This window comes from Falco naumanni, chromosome 6 (genome assembly GCF_017639655.2).
Source record: "Falco naumanni isolate bFalNau1 chromosome 6, bFalNau1.pat, whole genome shotgun sequence".
NCBI classification, from domain to species: Eukaryota; Metazoa; Chordata; class Aves; order Falconiformes; family Falconidae; genus Falco; species Falco naumanni.
The window spans coordinates 74,306,199-74,331,041 of record NC_054059.1 but is presented as its reverse complement, the minus strand read 5'-3'; the positions used below and the strand labels follow the sequence as shown (position 1 = coordinate 74,331,041).

The 24,843-nt window shown below is 42.0% G+C and overlaps 1 protein-coding gene across 19 annotated transcripts in view; it reads left to right on the top strand.

Annotated features, from left to right (window-relative positions):
* DTNB (dystrobrevin beta) overlaps nt 1–24,843 on the top strand; it is a 214,985-nt gene that overhangs the window by 52,165 nt on the left and 137,977 nt on the right. For all 19 annotated transcript variants that reach the window (XM_040597624.1, XM_040597623.1, XM_040597611.1 and 16 more), the window contains 2 exons: nt 7,155–7,321; nt 18,015–18,139. In XM_040597624.1, coding sequence (XP_040453558.1) covers nt 7,155–7,321; nt 18,015–18,139 — 292 coding nt within the window. The remainder of the gene's footprint in view (nt 1–7,154; nt 7,322–18,014; nt 18,140–24,843) is intronic.

Below are 24,843 nucleotides of genomic sequence, written 5' to 3'. Positions count from 1 at the left end.
ACTAAGGAGGTCAGGTTCCAGCTTTAGTCAACAGGAAGGTACAGAATCCTGCTCTGACTGCCACCTAAGCAGACCTCTATCCATGGATTTTTAGCTGAGGATGTTAATCTCCTGCAAGAGTTCTCCTTCTGCTCATTTGAATAGTTTCCACAGGAAGATCTGAAAGTCAGCATTGAAACCTGTAGCTTAGCATGTACATTATATACTAAGCATGATTTTTGTGGTAAAATTACATACAGCTTTATCAGGAATACAGTATTTGGAATAATAGGCTTTCTGTGGAATGTTTATCTCATAGCTAACAGTATCAGTTGTACACATTTTACATTGGAGTAATAGCATTTAGAAGTTATGGATGTACACATCAATATTGCTGGCCTGTGTCCATTAGCACAAAGCAAAATCTTGTAGCAGTATGTCTTGTTTACAGATGTAGCTATGAGTACCACGTGCAAAGGAATAGCATAATAAAAGTTTGTGTTTATAGTCATGGCAAATTCCTCAAATTGTTTTTTCTCCAGCATTAATTCTGTCTTAGCCAAGTTTTGAACAGTGGGATTTTTTCCACACTGTCCCTGAAACATTTTTTATGTGAAAATGCTGAATTATTATATTTTCATCATGCTTTAGCTTTCTGTTTTTATTATCTCCTCTTTGATTTCTTTTATTTTGCTGCTGTCATATTTTCATTTTCCTTTACCTGCTAGTTTATTTTTAATGTCTTTGGGAATTTCTTCCTCACAATTTACTAAAGGCTCTCTTCTTTTCCCCTTTTTAGTTCTATCTACATTTTGTTACTGAGAATATTCTTCCTGCAGAAATACTGTCATGTGTAAGCAGGCAACTTGACCATGCTGTTCAGTTCCAGGCCAGTCTCTGATCATTCAGTTCTGCATCTCTCTTAACTCTCTCATGTATCTTTAAAATTAGGGTGATTTGAAACATCCAAAATATGGATGCACAATTTTCCTCTAAAGCTCTTCTTTGTTATTTCATTTTAGCAATCTGTCATTTATATTACTATCATATTCTGGAAGACCTTAACCATAGCCCCCCGTGGGGAGGGCATTGTCCAGACAGAGCAAAGACTGCGTTTTGGCATCAGCAGTAAAAATAGAAGATAAAAAGATGGAGCCAGGGCAGTAGATGGAGATTTCAAGACAAGGAGGAAGGTCAGATTTGGGGTTTGCAGTTCAAAGATTAGTGGTGGAGTAAAGGTACCCACATTTGAATGGGGAACAGTAATAAGGGATTTTGACCAGAACAGTTTCTGTGGAAATGTGAGAGGCAGAGGGATTTCTTACACTCAAACTGAAGGAGAGGGACATCAGACAGTAAGCGTGCCCTCAGTGGGCTTAGAGACAAACGGAACTTGGGGCTATAGAAGAAAATAGTTAAATATTTTTGTCCTTGGAATTTAAAAACCTAAATCATGTGTATATTTTGGTGTTGCAGAGCAAAGGGAACAGACCAAAGAAAATAATAATAAAGAAGGAACAGCTGTGAGGAGTCTGAGGTAAATCACAAGGTGGCACAAGAAGGTCTTTGAATAAATCAGGGATTTGTAGAACAGAGCAAATGAGAAGTGTCTGTGTGACAGAGGAGGGCAGGAGAGGAGAAAGGTCACACCACGTTGTTCTGGTTGTCATTTGGAAGAATTTTACGTGTCCTGATCAGAGAAGAAATGGGAATGGAGAGAGAGGAGATTTGAGTAGTGACTTGAAAATTGATGATTGAAGATTTAAATACTGATGGCACAGATACTGTTAAGGCTTTAACAAAGAGTTAGATATTACTTAGAAGAATTTCAGAGGCTGGCAGAGTTGAAAGGAGAAGAGGGCACAGCTTTGATGGGTGAGGTTAGTTTTGTGACAAAATTTCTGTCGGGGATACTCTGCAATGCAGGAGCCTGAGCAGAGCTAGTGATGCCAGCCCCCCAGCCCCAGGGTGGCTCAGACAGGATGGGAAGTAGAAGGACGTGTCCTGCAGCATGGGGCAGAATGCTTGGGAGGGACCTGAAATACAGCGACAGTCACTGATTGTACCAGTTGAAGAAAAAGAAGGGAAAGCAAACACTTGCTGAATACAGATACATGATCAGAAGTCAGAGAAAGGAGGATTTTTTTTCTCAGCCAGAACTGGGTTCTTGGTCCAGTCTCTCTAGCTGCCTCTCTGCTGCACTTCGTGCACTTTCCATAGGGAACTGGTCTGCTGGCAGGAGTGAAGGGAGGAAGGAGCAGGTGGTCTCTTTCAAGAAAGACCTGTAGGAAATTTGAGTCTGGAATTCTGGCAGCCAGAAAAGGGAATGACTGAAGGCTTGGAAGCAGTGGGAAGTGGAGAGAAGCTTTAAAACTCCCACTCCCACATGTGACAGGGAGCCTTGGGTGAAGGGACACCTTCAAAAGAGAAGGTATCAACAATAAAGAAGCGTTCAGATCACTGAGGCAAAGAAAACGAAGCATGAGGAGCATTTTGGTTAGAACAAGCCTTTCAGAGGCAGGAAAGGAAGAATAGGAAGGAGAAAGGGAAAATGGACTGGGACATGAGGTGAACTCTTGCAGTCCATAGGCAGGGAGGGGTCATGGTGGCTCAGATGTGACTTGGAGCTGGGCATGTCAATGATGTGAAAAACATTTTCAGTTGACTGCTTTATGGCAACTTCAGTCGGTTGGCTTTATGCAGGTGGGAGTGTGGAAAGTGATCTGAACAGGAGAGAAAATAGTTTGCAACGCCGTATTTTACAGCATTCAGAAATGAACAAAAAAATGGGAAAAGAGTAATATCTGCATTTGATCATGACATACCACCTGCCAGTAAGCCTGGAAGGGGAAGATAGCAGGTTGCTACTGGGAGGAAGCGTACTGGTCCACTTGATTTATTTGTTTCCCATCCATAGCTAAATCTTGTCACATTTGGGGCAGGGGGGAAACAAACCACAAAAAACCAAACAACCCACCCCAAACAAAATACCCTGGCAGACAAACCAAAAAGTGCACCTCCTTGGTTTCTGTCTTGATGGCCAGATACCTTTCCTGTGATTTAATAATCTGTGATACTGATTGTTCCAATCTTCTCTTTACCAATCGTTTTGCGAGTATGCTTTTTGCAGTATGTACAGTGTTGTCACCATTATTATTTTGCCGAATGTTTTATTTTATCAGAATGTTATTATTGCTTTCCTAAATCAAGCATATCAATTTCAAGGGTTTTTCCCCCCCCCCCCCTTTTCATCAATAGTAACCTCTTCTAAATGCATGGTGTCAGAGAAGATAAGAGGCATTTTTTAAAAGATGGGGAAGAAGAGACAAGATGGAGGGATACTCAGGGGCAGACAGAACATGCTGTGAGCAGCTGATAGCAGTATATTGGCTTTCATTAAGGTAGTGACCTAATGCTCGGGCTTAGCAGGAGACAGCAACCCTGCTGCAGGCAGAAAGGATATTGCAGGAGAGTGCGGGGGTGTGTGCATGTGCAGGAAGAAGCTTTGGGAACCTGTGACTTCACCCATCTCTCTCTCCAAAGGCAAACTCAAACATATGTAAACATTCTTGAAAGATCTGCCTTGCTGCTGCTTAAAATCCTCTATCAACAATTTTCAACATCTCTTTGGACCTGAGGCTGGGATGAGATCAGTGTTTAAATATTCTTAGGGTGAGAAAGTTTAGTTTTTTCCTGATGTTCTAGCATGAATTTTTTCTTATTGCAGTTTAAACCCTTAAGTACCTCCTGTTTTTTGGCCACTGGCTCTGGAGAATGTATTGCTATTTTTGTAAGTACCTCTTGCATGTTTGATGATAACCTTCTCAGTCTACTCATAACCAAGATGTCTACTAGATACAGTTTGGACAGTTCTATTGCTTTCTCCTGTACTTAAAATTAACCCACATCTTCCTTGAAATGTGGTGCCCTAAATCAGACATTTTTGATGATAGTTCAGTATGTTTATGAGAAATATTGATCAGTGCATGACCTGGAATAAAGCCCTTTGCTCATTAGATCTTTCCATTTTGACAATTAACTGCTCTCTGGTCTTTTTCCAATGAGATTCACATCCGGGTTACAGTCCTTTCATCTAATGTGTGCTTGCCTCTGTCATGAGAATATCACGGGACACCGATTTTGTAAGAATTACTGAGGTAAAATGAAAAATTGGTGACAGTACCCAAAGGGGGCTGTTGCGGTTTAACCGCAGCCAGCAGCCAAGTGCCACGCAGCCCCTTGCTCACCTGGAGGGGTGGGGAGGAGAATCAGAAAGGAATGTGAAACTCAAGGGTTGAGATAAGAACAATTGAATAATTTTAAACACAAAAAAAGGTAAGAACAATAACAATAGGAACAACAGTTATACTGAAAAGGTGGATAAAAGGATAAAATCCAAAGGAAAGGGGAGAAAGAAACCCAAGTAATGCACAGTACAACTGCTCCCCACCCGCTGATGGATGCCCAGCTCCCCAAGCAATGATCCCCCTAGGTTTATATACCAGGCATGATGTCCCGTGGTATGGAATACCTTGTTGGCTGGTTCAGGTCAGCTGCCCTGGCTGTGTCCTTTCCCAGTCTCTTGTGTCCCTCCAGCATCTTGGCTGGCAGGGCCCAAGAAACCAAAAAATCCTTGACTTAGTATAAACATTACCCATCAACAACTAAAACCATCAGTGGGTTATCAACAGTGTTTTCACATCAGAGCCAAACCCCAGCACCGTACTCACTCCTAAGAAGAAAGTTAACTCCATCCCAGCCGAAACCAGGACAGGGGCCAACAAGAAAGCTGGGGAGGGACTTTTTAGAAGGGCCCATAGTGATAGGACAAGGGGGAATAGGCTAGGCTCTAAACTTGAAAGAGGGGAGATGGAGATGAGAGATGAGGAAGAAATTCTTCCCTGTGAGGGCGGCGAGGCGCTGGCCCAGGCTGCCCAGAGCAGCTGTGGGTGCCCCATCCCTGGCAGGGCTCAAGGCCAGGCTGGACGGGGCTGGGGGCAGCCTGGGCTGGTGGAGGGGTCCCTGCCTGTGGTGGGGGGGGTGGGAACTGGGTAAGCTTTTAAGGTCCCTTCCAACCCAAACTGTTCTATAAGTCTATAAATGTCATAGACATTTGATGCCTGTTTCCTATTTTCAAGGTCAATTAGTCTGTCATGGAAATATATTAGGTTGTTTTGGCAAATGTAGTCCATGGCTCATTTCTCTGTTGTTCTGCAGGTGTGTACAGTACTTTATTATTTGTTCCAGTATATATTCTAGTTAAAATAAGATGAGGAGTCAGTAGTTATATATGTATAATTTCACACCCCTTTAAAGATCGTAATTACAATTAATGTAATGTCTCTCTTAGATCCCCTCCTCGTTTTCTCTCATTCTTTCTTTCTTTGTCCCTAAATATTTTAACCTTCATTAATCGTTTGTCCTCGTTTTCACTTCTGTAGACTTCCTTTTGAATTTTAGATTATTTAGGAGCCCTTAAATTTTAGCCACATTCATCTTTTACTACAGTCTGCTCTTTTCTCTGCTCTGAGGTAGTTCACGCTTGTTTCTTTAGCATAACTTTTTAAAGGGACTGACAATCCTCCTAACTCAGTTTTCTTGTTGAACTGTTTCTTCTTGTAACTCGCCTACTAATTCTTATGAGTTTACTGAAATCTGCCACATTGAAGCCATGTTTTCTCTTCTCCACTTCCTAAAGAAGTCTTTCTTTTTCATTGCTTTCTCTACCTGTTCTATTAAAAAGAAAAGAAAAAAAAAGTCATCAGTCCCTCTACAATCCATTCCCAATGGGAATTTGTGTATTGAAATCACCTACCCACAATCAAGTTCTTTGCTGTATATACAGTGTTGCTACGTGCTGCAATAAAGTGTCATCCACCTGATATTCTTGAACTAGTTATCCATGGCATTCCTGATCAGGTTAATGCTCAAGTTGTCTTTGCTTTAACTGTGTTTTCAACACCTTGGCATTTATATCTGCTTTTGAGGTAGCAGGCACTTCTGGGCTGTTTAACTGGCCAAACCTCCTGTAGAAGCCGTATCTCTCTACGTTAACTTTATTGCCCTGTGCAGTATTGCACCAAGTCTCAGAACAGCCAAGTCATCATTTTTTATCATAGATCAAAACTCCAGACTCTTTCTAATTATTTCTTTTACATCTTTCAGTAGTCTTATATGTCTCATAACAGACATAGCTAAGAATTTCAGCTGATGGGACAGTGAGCTGCTCAATTTTTTCCTGTGGTCTTCTCCATAGCACAGTTACGTATACCTGCCTGTAATTACTTAGGCTCTAGACTGACAGCAATGCTAAACCATTTGCTCCTGTAATTCACCTTCCTTCACCTTTCCATTCTGTTTCCTGTGCTTCACCTTTTTAAGATGCATTTGACATTTAAGATATCCCCTTTACCTCATTCTCACCTTCCTCTTTTGTTTGTTGTAGACTTCTCTCTTCAATGGAGCAAGGCTCTGATTGTTCGTGGGTAGAAGAACAGGGAAGCTTTTAGAAAAAAAAAAAAACCAAACAAAACTTAAGCCTGCTTCTGATGGTGACTCATTCCTACCTAATTGAATTTAAATTTCCAATTCTTGAGATGTTAAGATGTTGAGGATTTCTTCAGTTTAAGCTGTAGAGGTACAAGAGGCAGCTCACAGTTGGGGAGGAGCGAGGGTAGTTCCTCGGTGAGAGGCAATTAAGAGCAGAAGCCCCTTGCGGGGCTCTGAATTTGCCTCTGCTGTGAAAAGCGCTCTCAGCTGGTTCTAGGGCAAAGTGATCTCCTCTGGCAGAAGTAACCTTTATGAATATAGCCTTTCTGCTTTCCCTGTCCACTCGTATGTCTTCTCAGTGTTGTTGGACTTCCACAGGGACTTCTGGGTCTGAGTGTATCCAAGGAGGGAGGAAGCTGAAGGAAGAAGTACTGAATTTGTCAGGTGGAACTGCGATGTTGTCATCACCTTAAATTTACTGTTAATCTTACTGAAATTACCTGCTCTGCAACCAAAATCCATGATCTGCCCAGAATAACAAGTGGTTAAGAACTGGGGGACGGTTTGGAAACTCCAGGGAAATTTGATGGCCGAGATTTTAGTAAAGTTTGCTTACTACTTTTTTTTTTCTTTTTTTTTTTTTTTTTTTCCTTCCACCCCTCGCCTCCTTCCCCATCTCCACCAAGTCTTCCATCCCGTGGAATGTTCGTATTGCCGGTGTGAGAGCATGATGGGTTTCCGGTACCGATGCCAGCAGTGCCACAACTACCAGCTCTGTCAAAACTGTTTTTGGCGTGGCCATGCAAATGGGCCTCATAGCAACCAGCATCAGATGAAGGAGCATTCCTCCTGGGTAACTCACCTTTGTTTGTCATGCTGAAACAACCACCTCTGTACTTATTTATTCTGAACATAAGAAGTTTTTGTAGAATTGCACAGTAGGACTTTTAAAGGTTTTCAAATAGCAAAAGCATATAAATAGATAAACAGTACTGGTTTTATTACAAGTAATGTTAATTTATTGATGGTTGTCACCATATTCAGTGCTGTGTAAAGCACACAAGACGGCACCATCCTTCTCAAGGTTTAATAAGTGTGTTTCCTTCCCCTCTTCACATCAGTCCTGCTTTTCCTTTATTTTCTTCTAGCTTAAAAAGACTTAAAGGTCGCAATATCTTTCCTCCCTGGAAAGGTAAACCAGTTAGCATGAATGCTGTGCTTAGAAAGAAACTTCATTCAAGTGGCGTCTTTCAAGATAGTATTTCTTCAAGAGAAAAAAATAATATTGTCATTGTCCTGATAATTGTAAATACTCTCATCGAAAACTCTTAGTTAAAAAGCCTTAAAGAAATTGTATAAGAAACAGCATTCAGTTGGATAAATATGATAATTGCATCTCAAAAAATAATAGACAATTTTAGATATAAACCCCCCATTTTATGGCAAAAGATTAAGCCCAGCCTTTTACTTATTCAGAGAGAAGTTCAAATGATGGTTGGATTATAATTAGTAATTATCTTCATGAGGGAGAGTTATTATAGTATTACTGTTTCATTTAGAAAATTGGACCTTAATGCCATTCAGCAGTTGGAAGGTGAAGACAGGAAAATTCAGTCTTAAATATTGTCCTTTTTTAACTATATGGGTAATAAACTTCTGGAACGTTTAATCTAAACCACCAGTAGATTATTATCCTCTTAAGTATATATAAATCCAGTCTGGATTTTTTAATACAAAGACGTATCTAAATAGTAGCTCTAACTGTAATGTAGATATTGCCTTCTGAAGTGCCTGACCTGCATTTGCAGTGAGTCAGGTCAGACGGGCTGTGCCCCGTTCTAGTACTGGGATCTCCGAACCGCTCATCCCGGTATTGACTTTCAAGGCATTTGATTTTTACGAGACTGTAGAGAATATTTGAAGGTGTAATGTGAATTGGAGGAGTGGGAAGTTGTAGAAATGGAGAAGGAGGATATTCAAACTGTTGCTCTTCTGGTAAATGAAACAGTGAAGGTTGTTGCATGATGTGATCTGCCAGACAGCCAGAACAATCCCTAGCTTTAGCTTGCACCGAACGGCACTCTGCCGAGCAGCTCCTATGGTAAGGTTTAGGAGTTGGCACAGGTGAGGAACCATGTCTACTAGATAACCTGAGTGTAGCCACCTTGCTTGGAGATCAAGAATTCAAATTATCTGCCATCAGGACCAGGTGGTGGCTCTGGAGTTGTTTCCTTCTGTACTTTTCATGTAGAAGAAGAGGGAATTGCACAAACAGAAGGAAAATTAAGCGAAGCACAGAACTGGAAGTAGTGGATTACCGGAAAAAGCAGAAGATACAGGGAAACAGTTTTTACAGAAGAAAGGAAAGAATGTATCATTTTGCAAGGGCATGTAGTTGTAGGACAAGAGGGAATGGCTTTACCTGAGAGAGGGGAGATGGAGATGAGAGATGAGGCAGAAATTCTTCCCTGTGAGGGCGGCGAGGCGCTGGCCCAGGCTGCCCAGAGCAGCTGTGGGTGCCCCATCCCTGGCAGGGCTCAAGGCCAGGCTGGATGGGGCTGGGGGGAGGGGTCCCTGCCTGTGGCGGGGGGGGGTGGGAACTGGATGGTCTTTAAGGTCCCTTCCCACCCAACCCATTCTGTGATTCTGTGAAAGAAAATAATGATAGTTTGGAACCTTGGAAGGACTAGGTTTTAACATATGATCCCATGAAAACATTAATGCGTAACAACAATTGGTCCAGAAGTCTGTAAAAGGAATTTTAGCAGCAGCAAACATGGCTCTCTGGTACAGAAACAAGACATAACTCATGCTAATAAGGAATTGCAGCAGTGGGTGAAATGGGAGGAACACTTACAAGGTGTGCTTAGGTAAATCTGTTTGCAGGGGGTTTGTGTGGTTCAACTATGGAGTTACGCCTGGACGTGAGCCAAAAGAATAAAAGGCATGAAGAGGGAAAGAGGTATTTACATTTCTTGTTCAGCATAGTCAGCATCCAAATCAAACTCTATTTGTCTAAAGGTGAAGCAAAGACGAAAGATGGAAATCAAGGACAAAAATGGAGAAATTTCAGTAAACAAGATAATAAGGAGCATTTATGTTCCTGTAGTCTAAAGTAATATTTCTGCCACTAACTCTACAAACTTACTTCTGAGCCTTTTTAACCATTTGCTGTTTTTCTTAAGGAACAGAGTGTTTTAAATGGACTAAAAAATTCAGGGATATGTAAAACACTAGTACAGACTGGGGTTTCTCCTTTAAACTGAGCATGGAAGAGGGTTCTTTTGAGCGACGTCTCTTGCATATTTTTTCTTTCAATTTTTTTTAAACTTTTACAAGTCTCGTGTGTTCATTTTATGAAAATTGAAAATTAGTATTTCTTAATTTAAAAAAATGTATTGTAATTTTGGATTTGGACTGTACTGCTAGTTAAATGACAGACAAGGAAATCCATCAGTTGGTGAAGTCAGGGATCTGGATCACATCAGTCTTCAGTGGGACACTTCTGCCTTCATTAGTTGGGTGGCTAGTACTGATGGTAAAGGGGCAGAGCTGAACCTGACACAAAGATGAAGAGCATCCATCAAAGGTAATGAATTTGAAGGGGTCTATTCTGCATCACTGAAATTTCCAAAAAAGATGCAGTTCAGTACAGAAAATTGCAAAGTTCCCAGGTGGGACTAAGCAGCTGCAAAGTTTCCTGGAGTTTACAAGGCTGGGGAGCAGTTCTGCAGAAAACTGTTTGGGGGTGTTACAGCTGCTTATGAACTGAACATACACCAGCAACATCAGACTGTTTGTTGTCTGACAGTTGTGCAAACACTATATGGTGTCTGGAAAGGAAAACGTGACTGCAAGATGTGCATCTAACTCTTTGGTTTTACTTGACGCTGGTGCAGCTTCAGCCGAAATAGCATGACCTCTTGTGTGTGTACTCAGCAATAGTTTTGTGAGTGAAGACCCAAAGGCTCCTGCTGACCAGATCTGCAGAGATTAACTGGTACTCTGACACAATAAAAAAAATAATATGTATTTTTCCTAGGTTTTCAATCCAGCCAGTTCTAGTTCAGTCTTGTATGGTGTATTTTCAGAGTTTTGGAGCCCTAAGACCCAGTATAAGCATTAATAATTATTTTATTTTTCATGAAATTCTGAAGTGCCTTTGATAATTTTTGATACTATGATTCATAATACAGCAAACTTTAAGTAAATATAAAAATAATACATGTAATACGCATATATTACTCTAGTGATTTTATAGATGTGTATATACGGCAGAAACGTTTCTTTTTTTGAAAGAGGCTTTTCTACCTGAACACTTTGCTTGTTGGGGCCTGTTTGAGGGGGGAAAAAACCCACTTCACTCTCTAAATTTTTCCTTCTGGGCTATTTCAATTTTGTTTTGGTTTGGTTTTTTTTGTTTTATTTGTTTAAAGCCTTAAGTACTGATTCATTTAGTTATGTACACACAGCAGGACTGAAAATCCAGTTGTTCATTTTGAAAGCATGTAGATTAGTCCTCGTTCCTTCTGTTTATTTTTTTGTTACATCTGCTGAACTGAAGCAGCCTCTGTCCTCTATAAATTTCAGGCAAAATGTTAAAATAGCCAAGTTACCCTAAAGGCTTATACTCTAGGGGATGAGGTTTGATGGCTTATTATCAGCTGTAGTTGAGTTACAACATTCTTCCTGCTATAAATAATGGAATGTTTGTTATTTATAACCACCCTTAACATGGTGGCTTCGGAGTATGTATCAACAAACTAAACCAATGTTTAGCTGTTTCTATAGTGATAATATCTATGGCTTCCGTTGGGAAGTCATTATACTGGGTACTAATCGAATCTAAAACAAAAGACAGACCCTTTTATCTACCAAGTTAAAGTCTAACAACACTGTAAGTAGCTGGTAATAAGATTTTGCTGTCAAAATTACATCTCGTATTTCTGGTTCATTTAATTCCCATTTAGACTGCCTTAAAGTTATTAAAACTTTTTGAAGATGTTTTTATTGGGTCCCCCAGAAAACAAGTCAGAAGGGAACGCGCTATTAAATAATGTGCTCTGCATCCCTGTCACGTTGCTGTCTGTGTGGACTGCCACCATCACATGGGCTCCTGTTTTCAAATGATGTGAAACCCCTTTTCTAAGGTGGCGTTTCCCAGCAGAGGGCACGCCGCTCTTGCACACAGGCAGGCAGCCTGCCTGGCAGTCGGGGTGACCTGGGCATCAGGGTGATGTGGGCATCGGGGTGACCACTGGTCCTCTGCAGAGACCTGGAGGCAGGCACATCTGCTTTACCTTCTTTCTCACTGTACCGTTTCCATATGTGCATTATACCCGCTTCACTTACCATATGGGCTTCTTTCTGCTTGATTTGTTTGGCTGCTCAGCACAATTCGTCTGCTGGGAAAAGAGGGAAAGTTCTCCACGTGCTGACTCTGAATTATTCTTTTTTGCTTGCTTGCCTGTTTGAAGTATAGAAGAAGGGCAGGTGGGCTGCCTTACTTCATGTTTGCATCCTTTGTAGTTTATTATATTACCAGTCATATCAGTAAAATGAGGCAGATCTTGGAGGGGCTGGGTGGGGACGATGACAGATAACATTACAATCTCAGTTTTCAAACAAATGTTCTTGCCAGCCGAGTTGCAGTTCAGTTTTTCGTGAAACTTCTAAGCCCATCACAGCAATTGTTTGCTAGACCCTGTTGGTTGAGGTGGATGTGATTTATAAATAGACAATTAGAAAAAAGGTAGAAAGACAACTGTTGGTAATGTGGTTTGTATATTCCAGTTTTCTCATTCCATGATGGAAGTATTTTTATTTTTATTTTTTTAACAGAGGTAGCCTTTGCTAGGAAGGCAGGTGGTCAGAGAGACAGGATCTGTAAACCATTCTGAAAGGAAAAGGATCTGGCAACGGGGTTTCAAACATATGGAACATGACAGTTGCATTTTACTGATAATTTCTCACCACTTTTGTACAGATCACGCAGGTTTTCAGTGGTATCTGTCAATAATAACAGTTTTCCCAGCAGAAAGTGGCCGGTTTGTTTGCATTTGATGCACGTCTCTCAGCCCTGTGTGTTTGCGCAGATCTAGGCAACTCCGAGGGAAACACTTGTCTGGGTGCGGGCGCAACTCAGTTTTGTCTAAACTTAGTTAAGAACGTGCACGCTCTGCATTTGCCGTGTTTTTCACAGGAGGTCCCTTCAGAGCGGTCTGACTCGCTGCTCTCGGGAAGCAGCCGCAGAGACGGGCTTGCAGCCACAAGCGGGCAAGCAGCACCGGACCCGCACAGTGCAGCTACATGCAGACATCTGTCTTCTTGCTCTCTGGGAAGAATTAGTCGTTCTAGCACTTAAAATGACTTTTATTTATAGGCTAGTTGCACACTTACGCAGGCATCACTGCATAAGTTGTATGTTGGTTGTGCTTTGTTTATAGTTAAGTTGGATAAACCCATGATTGTGTATTAAATAAAAATGTAGAATCCAGGACAGTCCTTTGGCTGATGTATTGATGATACGTTTACTGAAATAACTGAACTCCGTGTGTGTGTTTGGTTTGCGTTTGTTTCTCGGGATCAGTGCCAAAGGGAAAGTGATTCAATGGTTAATAGGAAAGGTATTTTAACCTTACCTTGTGGCTGTACAAGTGGAACGTGAAATCACCTGAAGAGGTAGAGTGCACAGTCAGGGTCTCCTTCAACTTCTTCTGTTACAGAAGAAAACAAACATTTCAGCCTCTCAGAAGCATTTCTTCTCCTTTCTTTTGAGCTTTCTCTGATGCCCTTGAGAAGCCAGATGTGCTTGCTGGTGGGTAGACACTGTTTTGGATCATGAAATCTTTGTTTTCTGCTGCTTACAAGCTCCAGCAGCAGCACCAAGGAGTGCCGTTTTGCAGCTTACCGCTGCGGTGGCCGCAGAAGATGTGCGTGCAGGCCGGTGCTGTGCTGGGAGAACGACAGCTTCTGTAACGTTCACCTGGTCGCTTCTGACCTCAATTCCTTGTTCAGTTGAAAAATGTATGAAAATGTATCATTTAGAAAGTGGTGGTGAAAGTGCTGTTATAGAAACAGTTCTGGCTATCGGGATATCTGGATTGGTATATAAATCAGTAGTTCACCTGACTCCAAACTTCATAGGTGTTTCAGAAGGCAGGAAACACAAAAATGTGTGTCTCGGATAACCAGCTCAAAAGGAAGGGGATCCACTGGAATGTCTGGTCACTGCATACGGTGTAACTATTGAGAAGATTCATTGATTCCTTAAACACAGTAACAGGTGGAAAACATTTCTCACAAATTTTATTATTCTGTGCATGGTGAAAAAGCAGCAGAAAGTGTTTATTTTGAGTGTTTGAGAGACCCGGGAAAAAGGTAGGTATCCTCCACTGATAGGTCTAGATAATGCAGTGAGGCTGAGAGAGTTTGCTGGAGAAGGAATCTCAGGAAGACTGTAGAGCTTAGAAGGCTCTGTTGTGCTGGGAAGCAGGAGTCCTGCAAAAAGCACTGTGGTTGTTCCTTGCTGATGCACTCCAACGGCAGCGCTGCTGGCGCATTGCTGGAGCCAAGCTGACGTCTGCATCTCGTGAACCTTTTGGGACAACACGGAGAGGAAACGTTTCGTGAATGCCTTGGCAATTACCTGGTCAGTAAAAGGGGGAAGAAAGTTGCTAGATGACAATATTTGGGAGGGAAACCAAACCCAGGAATACCTGGGTTCAGGAGGGTTGCCGAAATGTTGTGTGCGGATAAGGAGCAGACATTTCCCTGATGTGCCAGGCTGTTGTTTGGCTCATCGACCGCACTTATCATCAGGCTGATCTAATGGCCACAGCGATGCAAATCCTGCTGAGTCATGTACCGTGCCCATTTAGGAAGTAAAACAAAATGGATTGCCTGCCAGCCGTTCCTAGGAGAGCACATGGGTGAAGCGGAAGGTAGAGCCGCACGTTGTCGGCTGGTTTCTACAGTTACGCTTCTGTAGCAGAAGGAAATGTGAAGTGATTGAAAGCCCCTGAAAATAAAGGCACCCAGGCTGCTTTCCCATCTAAAGCTGAAGAGAAATAAGACCATAAATCGGACCCTAGAATGTATGAAACCTTTTTCAAAGTCTGAAATTCTTTATTAGTTTGAACTGCTTGTTTGCAGTTGAAATTTATGAATGCTGGGGCTTTTGCAGTAGTACATCCAAGTTCCAAACTGACTGAGAACCTGTTGCGACAAAAGTTACGGATGCTTCATAAGGCATAGTTTGCCTCCAGCTATTTAGAAACATAGATTAAAGTCAAGAAGAAACAAGTTGAACAGCTGGGGAGGAAGAAGGTGGTAAAACCACAGCAGAGCTAGTGATGGGCCAGTGGATGGTGCTATGTGCCGAGGTTCGCAGGGGTGGTATCGGCGATGGGGAAAGGGGATTGTGGTATTTGAGGGTTTGCGGTGGTGGTGGACAAGGGGATTGTGTCCCTCTGGGGCTTGGTGTTTTCTGCTTTTCTTGAAAGGGAGACTTTCCCATCTTTGCAAAATGCAGATGATGTTAAACAGGCAGGAGGTCAAGGTTGGCGACAACGATGAGAGAGAGAGAGGTGTTTTTTATTAGAAATTGCTAAAGTAGAATTCAGCTAATTGAAAGGAAAAAATAGGTATTTCTCAGGGAAATGAGATACGCGTAAGAGTTATACTTGCCTGTGAAGTACTGTGCTCATTCAGCATGCTGTGCTGTTTTTCACTGTCAGCTGCACTGAGAAGCATTATCAAAAAGTTGGGATCAATGGAAATTATCTTTCCCCTATAATTTTCAGAAAGCGAAGCTGCAGTAGTGGCTCGGTTCTATGGCATTCTAGACAGTGCTGCATTTGTTTGACAAAATAAATAGCAGGGTAGCACAATAGGATATAGTGTTTGTTACCACAATGGAAAAAAACCTTTAAAATAGCCTAAAAATACTGCAAAGAGGAGGTCACAGAAAAGGCATGCTGAGAATAGATGGTCTGCAAAAACCAAAGGATGAACAGGGTAAAGGGTAAGTGGGAAATACTCTAAAGGGAAGAAGGGGTTGGGAACAAATTGAGAGAGAAATAAATGCGGACTTTTTCAACATGTAGAAGAATTAATTTAGGAAATCTGGAGTTTTGGTATGATCACATTTGTGTGCATAATGTAAATTTTACTGTGGACTTAGTAGTAATATAAAGATTGGATTGTGGTTTTTTTAGCATTTCAAAATAATTAAAGGCTGATAACCACCTGTAGAACCTTTCATCGTGAGAGTGCCATGCACTTCAGCACTGTTTGCAGGGATCGTCCACTGATTGCAATCTACCAGGTTTTCTCAACACATTAAAAATATAAAAAGAGAGGGGGGAAATAAAGAAAAAGGAAACCCATCAGCTTACCGTCAGTATGTGGTTTTTTTAGCACTTACTATTTAGTGAATTAGTAAGCTGAAGTGCTTCTGAACATGCTGATTTACAGAGCTCCCTATAGGAGACTAGCCTGAAGTAGTTAATTATCTTGATATCCTACTGAAGCCCTTCTGGGTGAGAGGAGATAAGAATCTTACACCCATCACAAGATTTTTGCAGTGGTACTTTGATAGGGCCAAGCCTTTTTTGTCTGCAAAAGCCAAAGATAATCTATGGGGAAGCTCCATTGCCTGTTTCACCGGGGGGTTGTATGGCTGGTTCTCCACGGCCTTCCTGCGTTCTCCTGCTTCAGAGGTGGGATTTGTGGGCTAATGAATAAAAATTTCAGAATCTGAAAGGAATTAGGCTGCAGCATGTTCACTAATTGGTTTAATTTGTGAAACGGTATGGTCTTAACACAGTAACCAGGCCCGCCTATACATTGTAAAGCAGCGTTAGATGCTGATGGAGGCGTGTGACTGGAGTTTGACTGTAGCTACCGCTCAGATCTTCTCTCACCTGTACTCCAGGGAAGAATGTGGTCATGAGCAATACTTTTTTTTTCTCCCAAGACTACATGCATCAGTATGAGGCAGCCTCTGAATTCATGGGTTTTACAGTTTTCAATTAGTATTGACTCTGAATTGTAAGGTAGTTGAAGGAGGATAATATATCTTCAGTTAAGAACCAGTTATCCTAATATGTTCTCACAGCGTCCAGCTCATCTTTCTTTTCTCATTTGAAAAGAATTCTTCTCTTTTTCCATTCTTTTCCAATTGATATTACTATTTTATTTTATACTTAAAATGCATCCCAATCTACTACAAACCAAGTAAATCCACAGAGGGGACAACTTCCTCGCACGCAGCTTCTCCACTCAAAAAAGCCTTTCTTGCCTGTTTTATATTGCTAAAGCCAAGAGGCCCAGAGTTGAAGAGTCTTACTCGTTTAATAATTACTAATTGTTTATTTCAGTGGTAGTAAATATTAGTTATTGCTAGTTACTAATTTAAATCAATTGTAACTATATGTGTAACTTCTGTCCTGGGTAGCCTTTCCTCCTGTTTAAGTCAGTGTAAATCTGAATTTTGATTTGAATGTGCCTTGAGAATTGGTTCTAATTCCACTTTGGAATGTCTTACAGGAGTAGTAAAAAAATTGTGTAGGAGTAACTAGGTTACACATACGTGTACTGTTAGTCAGATCAGAAAAACAAAACTACTAGGTTACCTCTGAGCTCTCATAAAAGCATAATCTGGCCTCCCATATCACTGGCACAAGTTTGCTGGATGTAATAACATTTTAAGACTTAATTTTGTAAGTCAACATTGGACTTAAAAGCACATTTTAAGTGTGTGACTCAGGCCGGCTATCCTTTCTTGTGTGTTTGGTCACACTTGTCACCAGCCGTTCAGCCTCGCGCAGATGATCCCAGGACAGCTGCTCCCGTGGGATTAGTCAGCACAACCAAGTGAATTTGTGAAAGAAAAATAAACCGGCCGGCTGGGTATGTCTTAGCACTGTGTTTCACCTTGACTTTGCCCATGATGAACAAAAGATTTGAAAGTTCTCTCTCAAAACCAGTTTGCAACGGAGGGAGGAGGTGGGTGTAGCACCAAGTTAGGTGGATTCTGGCAGGTGGGAAAGGAGTGCGGTGCCAGCGGGTGGTAAGGCTGTGCACACAGGTGATCTACCAGCTCGTGCACCACTGTGCACACAGGTGATCTGTCGGCTGGTGTACCATGTCCTTTGCTCTTCCCCTGCCTTCCCTGCAAACTACAGAGTGGGTTTTCAGAAGGTGTTGTGAGTAAGTATAAGAAATCCCTTAACTGGATATGATTGCCCCTTGATTTAATTCCTGATAGATGAAGAAATCAACTGATTGTCTGTTTCTTACATACTTTTGTTTAACTACTTTCATTTTTCAATATTATAGCACACACAAAAGAAAACCAAACCTCAAAACTTGTCTGCCTCTGTAGTGTCTGTTCTGATTTCTCAGATATGATAGAATGTAACTGGATATTTCTGGATATTCTAGTACTGTGCGTTTTTTTACACTTCTGTGTTATTTGATTGCACATATCAGCCTGCTCTTTGTAGCAGTCAACTCATTTTTGTCATTCTTTTCAAAAACAGAAATCACCTGCAAAGAAGCTGAGCCATGCAATTAGTAAATCGCTTGGTTGCGTACCAAGTAGAGAACCACCTCGTCCTGTATTTCCTGAGCAGCCAGAAAAGCCACTTGATCTTGCACATATAGTGTGAGTATCTATTTTAACCTACTTTTCACTTAATCGGTGATACAAAGCAAGGTATTTGTGGCTCTATTTGACTTTGGAATAGGCTAGCAGAAAGGAGCCCTTAAATTAGAATTATAAAGTTGTGATGCTGAAACTGTTATGTTTCTCTGAAAAAATATTTCAAACATACTGCTTTGTTGAAAATGTCTCGTTGGCAAAAGAGAGATACAGAATATGTTTGTGTGCAGTTAGACTAAGGCCTGACTGTATGTTCTACTTGCATCTATTAGCATATCAAAGTAACAATCAGCCTTACCTTTTGTACATCACCATACTGGATCAGACTCTTATTTTCTCATTATAGATAAAAATAATATAAACAAAACAATGTTAGACATGTTTACTTGCAAGTTAACGTTGCCTAATATCAGCAGTAGCAGGGCTTGGCTTGGCACTGCTGCCTGGGACCATTGACTTTACGTTTGTATTTGTTTCACTGAGAGGTTTACTGTGTTTTTCTGTTCAATGGCATTGTTGTTACCCTTTCCTTCTGACCTTATTGTCAAACCGATGGAATGATTTTAGTGAAATGCCATTGTAGTGGTGTTGGTTTGAACAGACTTGAAATCAGTCTGCTTCCTCCATTTGTCAGTTTTCACATCAAAAGTAAAGCCTGAGACGACAAAACACCCAACAATGTATGTATAATAAGCTAAGCCTCCAAATAGATCTGTTTTAATTTCCTACAGAGTCTTGAGAAAGTTTTTTCATATATCTACATTTAAGCCTGTGCTATAGAGAGGAGCGAGGAGCAAAGCAAAGGTATATAGTTTATATAAAATGGAGAACTCTCGTTTTCATGAGTATGCAGTAATTTGCAGTTCTGAGGGTAAGTGGGGTTGATGCACTTCTGGTTTTCTTTTGACATTATAAATACGAGATTCTTCTTGAACTGTTTTCTGTCACAATTTCTGAATGGAGAACCAAGGTATTCCAATCTGAATGGCTTATAACCTCTGACAGTTCAATATTGGGATGTGCTGCTTTGCCCTTTCCTAATGCGATATGATTTTGATTGACTGGCTCTTCCGTACGCTCCTTTTAACAGTTGTGGCAGTCATTAAGAAAAAGCTGGAGGTTAGCTTGTCAGAATATTGGAAAGGTGAGAAATATAAAGCGTATCGTAGTATGGCACAATACTCACGTGGCTTTCTTTTGTGAAAAGCATAGAAGATCATCCATAACGTGACTTGGAAGAGTGGTTGCAATGCTGGACTCCTCAACAACGTAGTTTTGAGCTTTACCAATTTCTGCTTAGTTGTGTGATTGTTTTTTCCAGTTCTTGCATCACTGAATATTTACCAACTTCTATAACGCTTGCTTTAGTCCTGTGCAGTGAGGGGAGTTGATCTGATTTAATGGAGTATAATTGTTCTGATTTGCTCTGTGAAATTGGCACTCACATTTTTTAAATAAATAAATAAGCCTATTATGCTACTGTTCCATTCAGAGCTGAAGTCTGTGTTCTCCTAAACGAACAGCTTATCAGACCCGCAGGACAAGGTTATACCTTGTCTGCAGAATGAGCGCCATGCCTTGGCCGGACTGTGTCGTGGAGCTTGTCACTTAGCTTAAAATCTGGATTTTCTGTCATAAAGGTGCTGCTGAGCCTCACAGAAAACAATTTCATGTTTAAAAGCTTATCAGATCACGAATCCATTCACATTTTTAGGTTTTCCTCTGTGCTGCTTCCATGTTGAAATGCACTTACATTCACAAGAGAAAATCAGTAGCTTACAATACTGCTATAAAAAATAAAAGCATATGTAATTGCCTAAGTACAGTGTATGAAAATAATTACAGCGATGGTATTGTGACTGCCTGCATGAAGGAAGGCTGCAGAAACTGATCCCAAAACTACCAGCCCAAGTTTTACTTCTGACGCAGGTTGCCAAGTCTGATGAATTGCTTCTTTCTTGTGCTAGGACTCATTAATTCATTAATGGATCGAACAGGTTTCAGTCCTCAGCTAGAATGGTAAAGGGAAGGCTGGGTGGCTTACTTTCGTGGTTTGCATTTTAAACGCGTGACCCACCGAGGGTGCTGGCAGAAGAGTGCCTCCGAGCTTGCTTTTTGCTGCCTGTCAGTGACAGATGACACGAACCTCAAGCCCCAGGCACAGCATTGCCTTTGTCCTGAGCCCAGAGGCAGCAGCGGTGGGAGCTGGCTGGGGAGATGCTGCTGTGAGGAGATGGGCAAAAGGGTGCTGGGGGCACCCTGGGGAGCCTGGCAGGAGCACATGGCCCTGGAGGGACATGGGTAGGGGTACAGTACAGTGCGTTCCGCCACGGCCAGGACGGCTGCCCAGGCGCTCTTGGCAGCAGCAAGACAGCTCGGAGACATCTGCTCTGTGCTGTCAGCTTTAATTAAAAAAAGGTGAGGGGGGGTGGAAAAGAAAGTGTGAAAGTGTACCCTAAGAAGCCAAAGTATTGGGAAATACTGCCTGATGCTACAAGGACGACTCCAGGAACAACAGATAACCGTTGGGTGTAAAAATAATGTAAGTAGATGATTTATATTAAACACTCAATCACATGAAAATAGTATGAACATCGGACCAAAAAGACCTACTGAGTTTTTTATATAAGTGAAGAGTTTAAAGTGAAGTTTGGGGGTTTCTGTGTAAGTGATACCACTGAAATAAATTAAAAAAAGGCACACAAACCCCTCCCAACTCCCAGTTTTTATGTGTGAAAAGTGACATAGCCAGGGGAGATTCTTTAATGGAACTCAACTTAGAAAGAGGAATTGCTCAGGGCCACAATGAGTCATTAGTTAGGTGTCAGTGATCATGACCTGATTGCATTTGTTTCATGTAAATGAGGTGCACATCAGGATCTTACAATCCTGCTTTAGAAGAGGCTGTCTTGCACAGCTGAAATCAACTTCAGCTGACTAAATAAAAAATAAAAATATTAATAACTAGGAACAGTTTAAGAATACTTGGCCAAACGTTCCAGGGAAAACAAGGCTTGGAAGGGAAGAAAAACCAGCTATACTCATTAAGGGAAGGAGAAGACACAAAACTGGTAGCAAAGAATGTAAACTGATGGTTTCAAGGTTATTGGAGAATAGTTTACAGGTGGTGGTGTGGCGTGGGGAATGGCAATTCTGCAGCGTGCTGCTGGTGAGGTACTTAACCTTGCGAGATAATCCGAAAGGGTGTTGAGTTGCACCTTCTATGTTTGCAGCCCAAACCGCATTTTGAAAGAATTTCTTAATTTGGATGCTTCCTGCTGTTTGTTGATATGTCTTGGAGCATTGGAAAGTTCCCAGAGCACTGGAAGAAAATTCATATGATCTCATTTCTGTTTTCAAGGGGGGGTGGGGAATGAAGATGAAGTCAAACAGGGCGATCTCTGACACGTTGTGTTTACCAACATGACTTTGATGGTGAATAAAATAATTGAGCGGTAGATAAGCTCATTTGTTGATCAGTAAATAAAAAGGTAAGCCGTGCCAATCGGGCATAGGCTTTTGGCAATTCAATAGAGTCAGACTCTGCTAGTATCTTTTTATAGGAGATCAGTTTTGATTAATAAAGTGATAGTGTTTGTGTAATGCATTTATTATGAGCATTGAATAACTTAGAAAACAATAATACAACACAGATACAGCAGATTGGGAAAAAAATATTGTTTAGCTCATCGTCCTCAAAATTACTGCGGAAAGAAGGTTCCTGAATAGGGTGTGTTTGCAGACGGAGTCCTGCAGAGATCAAACGGCACTTCTGTGCTATTAACATCCATTTTCATGACCAGGAGGAAAACGTGTACAATCAGTACTGGTAGGCAAATGAGCAAACTGTTGGAGGAACGAGGAAGATTAAAAGGACAGTATGCTGGGCAGAATGACTCAAAATGTTTGGAGGGCACAGTGTGCAGTTGACTGAATGCACGTTTTCAGGACAATACTGTAAGCAAGGGTGCTGGCAGGATCTGAGAGAGCAGCCAGGAGAGTTTGCCCTTCGTGCCTGGTGGCAGCAGGATCGTTGTCAGAAAGCTCTGTAGTTACCGCGCACACTGGCAAGGCAAATGTTGAAAGACCAAAGCGTTCAAGAAGGTCAATGAAGATGATTAAAGGACTGGAAATAGATACGGGAGGATGCGTAGCTTTGCATCCAGAGGTTCAAGTAATGTAAGTATAACACAGGGGTTAAGGAATAACTTGATATTTCTGAAAATATCTAGCCTAGAGAAATTAAATGTAATCCCAGGGAGCTTTGGCCGACAGGCTTAACAAAAGACACAGACCAGAAGTTGAAGCTAGACAAATTCAGAAAAAAGATAAGAAATAAGTTTTTAATAGTGAATGTAGGTAAATAATTGTTAGACTAGATTGCCAAAATCCAAAGCGGTGGTGGTATTTCCGCCACTGAAACTTTAAAACCAAGAGGAGAAGAGTGGTTTTAAATCAAGTAAAGAATCCAGCCAGTCTTATGTTCTGTGCTTGACAAAAGCTCAATTATTACAGTGTTTCCTTATAGCTTTATGAGATATGAAAAATGTATACAAAGATTTTAATGTAGTCTCAGTCAGGAATTTTACAGAATCCATTGCTAGAGCACCGTGCGTATGCTCCGTAAGGCGGTTATGGATTTGCTTTATTTACAGTTCCAAAAATAAGTGAGTGTTTCTGACACTACCTCTACCTCTCTGTACCTGCATTCCTGCAGCCGTGCTGGGTCAGTAATACAAAAAAATGGAAATTCTGCTATTTCCTGCTATTTTGGTGCATTCTGCTTCTCTTCCCCTTCTCTCTCTGCTTCCTCCCCCGGCTTGTACGCTGTGCCTAGGTGGGAGTTTCCTGGCTGTACAGAGTAATCCTGCATGAATCATCATCTTTTTCAGGCGTCAGTGTTCTGAATATGATTGCTGGAACCCAGAGGCTCCCCTTTTTTAAGGACTTACAGTCTACATGATGGAAAATAACGGGCATTAAAAACCTTTTTTGTTTATGTGTGGTAAAGCAGAGGTGGTATTTGACATGGATCAGTTTCCTGGGAGAAATCGCTTAAAGTTTTGCTTCGCTGCTCTGTTATTTCGGGTTATAACATCATCATTTTCCCCTGGCTCTGGACCCAGTGAATGTAACCCACCCCACCCCACCCCCGTTAAAGCCTTTATTTTAACATGTCATCTGAGGTGGATCCTTGCAGTGACACCACCCTGTTGCACAGGCTATGAAAAATTTCCATCCTTAACCAAGACTGCTGCCAGCATGGTCTGACAGGACCCATCACAGCTCTTGGGTGTTCTTGTGCTGTTGCTGAACGCCGTTACTGCCAGTGGCACGGCTACTGCCGTGGTGGCAGATGGGCTGCATCGCGCTCAGCTGTGGCAGGTGATGCCGCTGACCTGGGCTGTGTCCCCCCCCCCCCCCCCTCGCTGGGGGACATGGGTGCCTGCGCAGGAGAGGCAGCAGAAGGTGGCACCTCGGTGGCTGTTCCCCTTCGCAGCACAGCTTGGGGGAGCTCGGTGTGGCACTGGTGAAGGTGGGTTTGTCCTAACCAGTTCTGCTACGGTCAATGGTGGCTGTAAGAGGAAACCTACGTGCCGCTGTGGTGGCTCACAGAAAGGCAGTCTGTCTGCTGTGGGTCCCTCCGGGTGACAAGTAAGCAAAGCAGTGGAGAGAGAGGGGACTGCGGATTGCTTCAGTTTTCTTACGTTAGAGGACTGGAGATGCTTCTTGCAGCCTTCAGCAGAACAGTGAAAATGGGGCGAGGAGGTGTTCGTAGGGATGCACAAAGCATTTGCACTCCTGCTGGCAAAAAATAAAGGTAGGGGCCATATCGTGCTTACGTTAATGTGTGCACCTTCTGCCCTGGCATGGCCAACACAATAAGGGAGCGATAATCTCTGACGAACAGAAGTCACCCCCCAGAAGAGAAGGTGGGGGCATGTGTGTGTTGGTGGTGGCCCCAGCTCTGCTGGCAAGCCGCGCGGCTGGGAACTGCTGCAAAGAGCAGCAGGCGGCTGAGGCTGTCGGTCCGTAGCTGGTTGTCCCTGGCTGATTTAGTGATGCCCGCCAGGGGCTCTGCCTCCAGGTGCCCACCGGCAAGGCCTGGCCATGGGTGCTGCCGTCAGGGCTGGGCTCAGCCCTTCAGAGAGCTGCCTAGAATGGGAGAATGCGTAACGGTATCGGAAATAGTCACCAGTATTGCTAATATTTACTTCAATACAGTAGAAGCAGGGGAAAGATACTCTGCATAGAAGATAATGTGGCTGACAGATGTTAGCCAGCATCTATATATTATATAAATACACAAATATATATTGTATACAGTGTGATGTAGCTGTGCCCTGGCTGTTAAAAAAGTATAACTTTTCTTTATGATGGAAGAATGGTGTAGCAGTGGGGTCTAAATGGGGAAAACTGCCCACAGATTGACGACTTGTTCATCTGATTTGCATGTCACGTTAAGTTAGAATTTGTGTTAGAGCCTGTTACTGGCAAAATGTCACTTCATAGATCTACCCGAGTTCAAAAGACCAAGGCAGTAAGTTTAACTCTTTGACAAAGGCAGAAATTGCTGAATTTAAAATGCAGTGTGGTTCTGCATCGCTTGTGTCCCATCAGAAATCACAATGACCTTTCTGTTCTCTGCCAGCAGTGGTATGGCCAATTTGGGAAGAGATTTTGGATTGACACTGAATCTGTTTCCT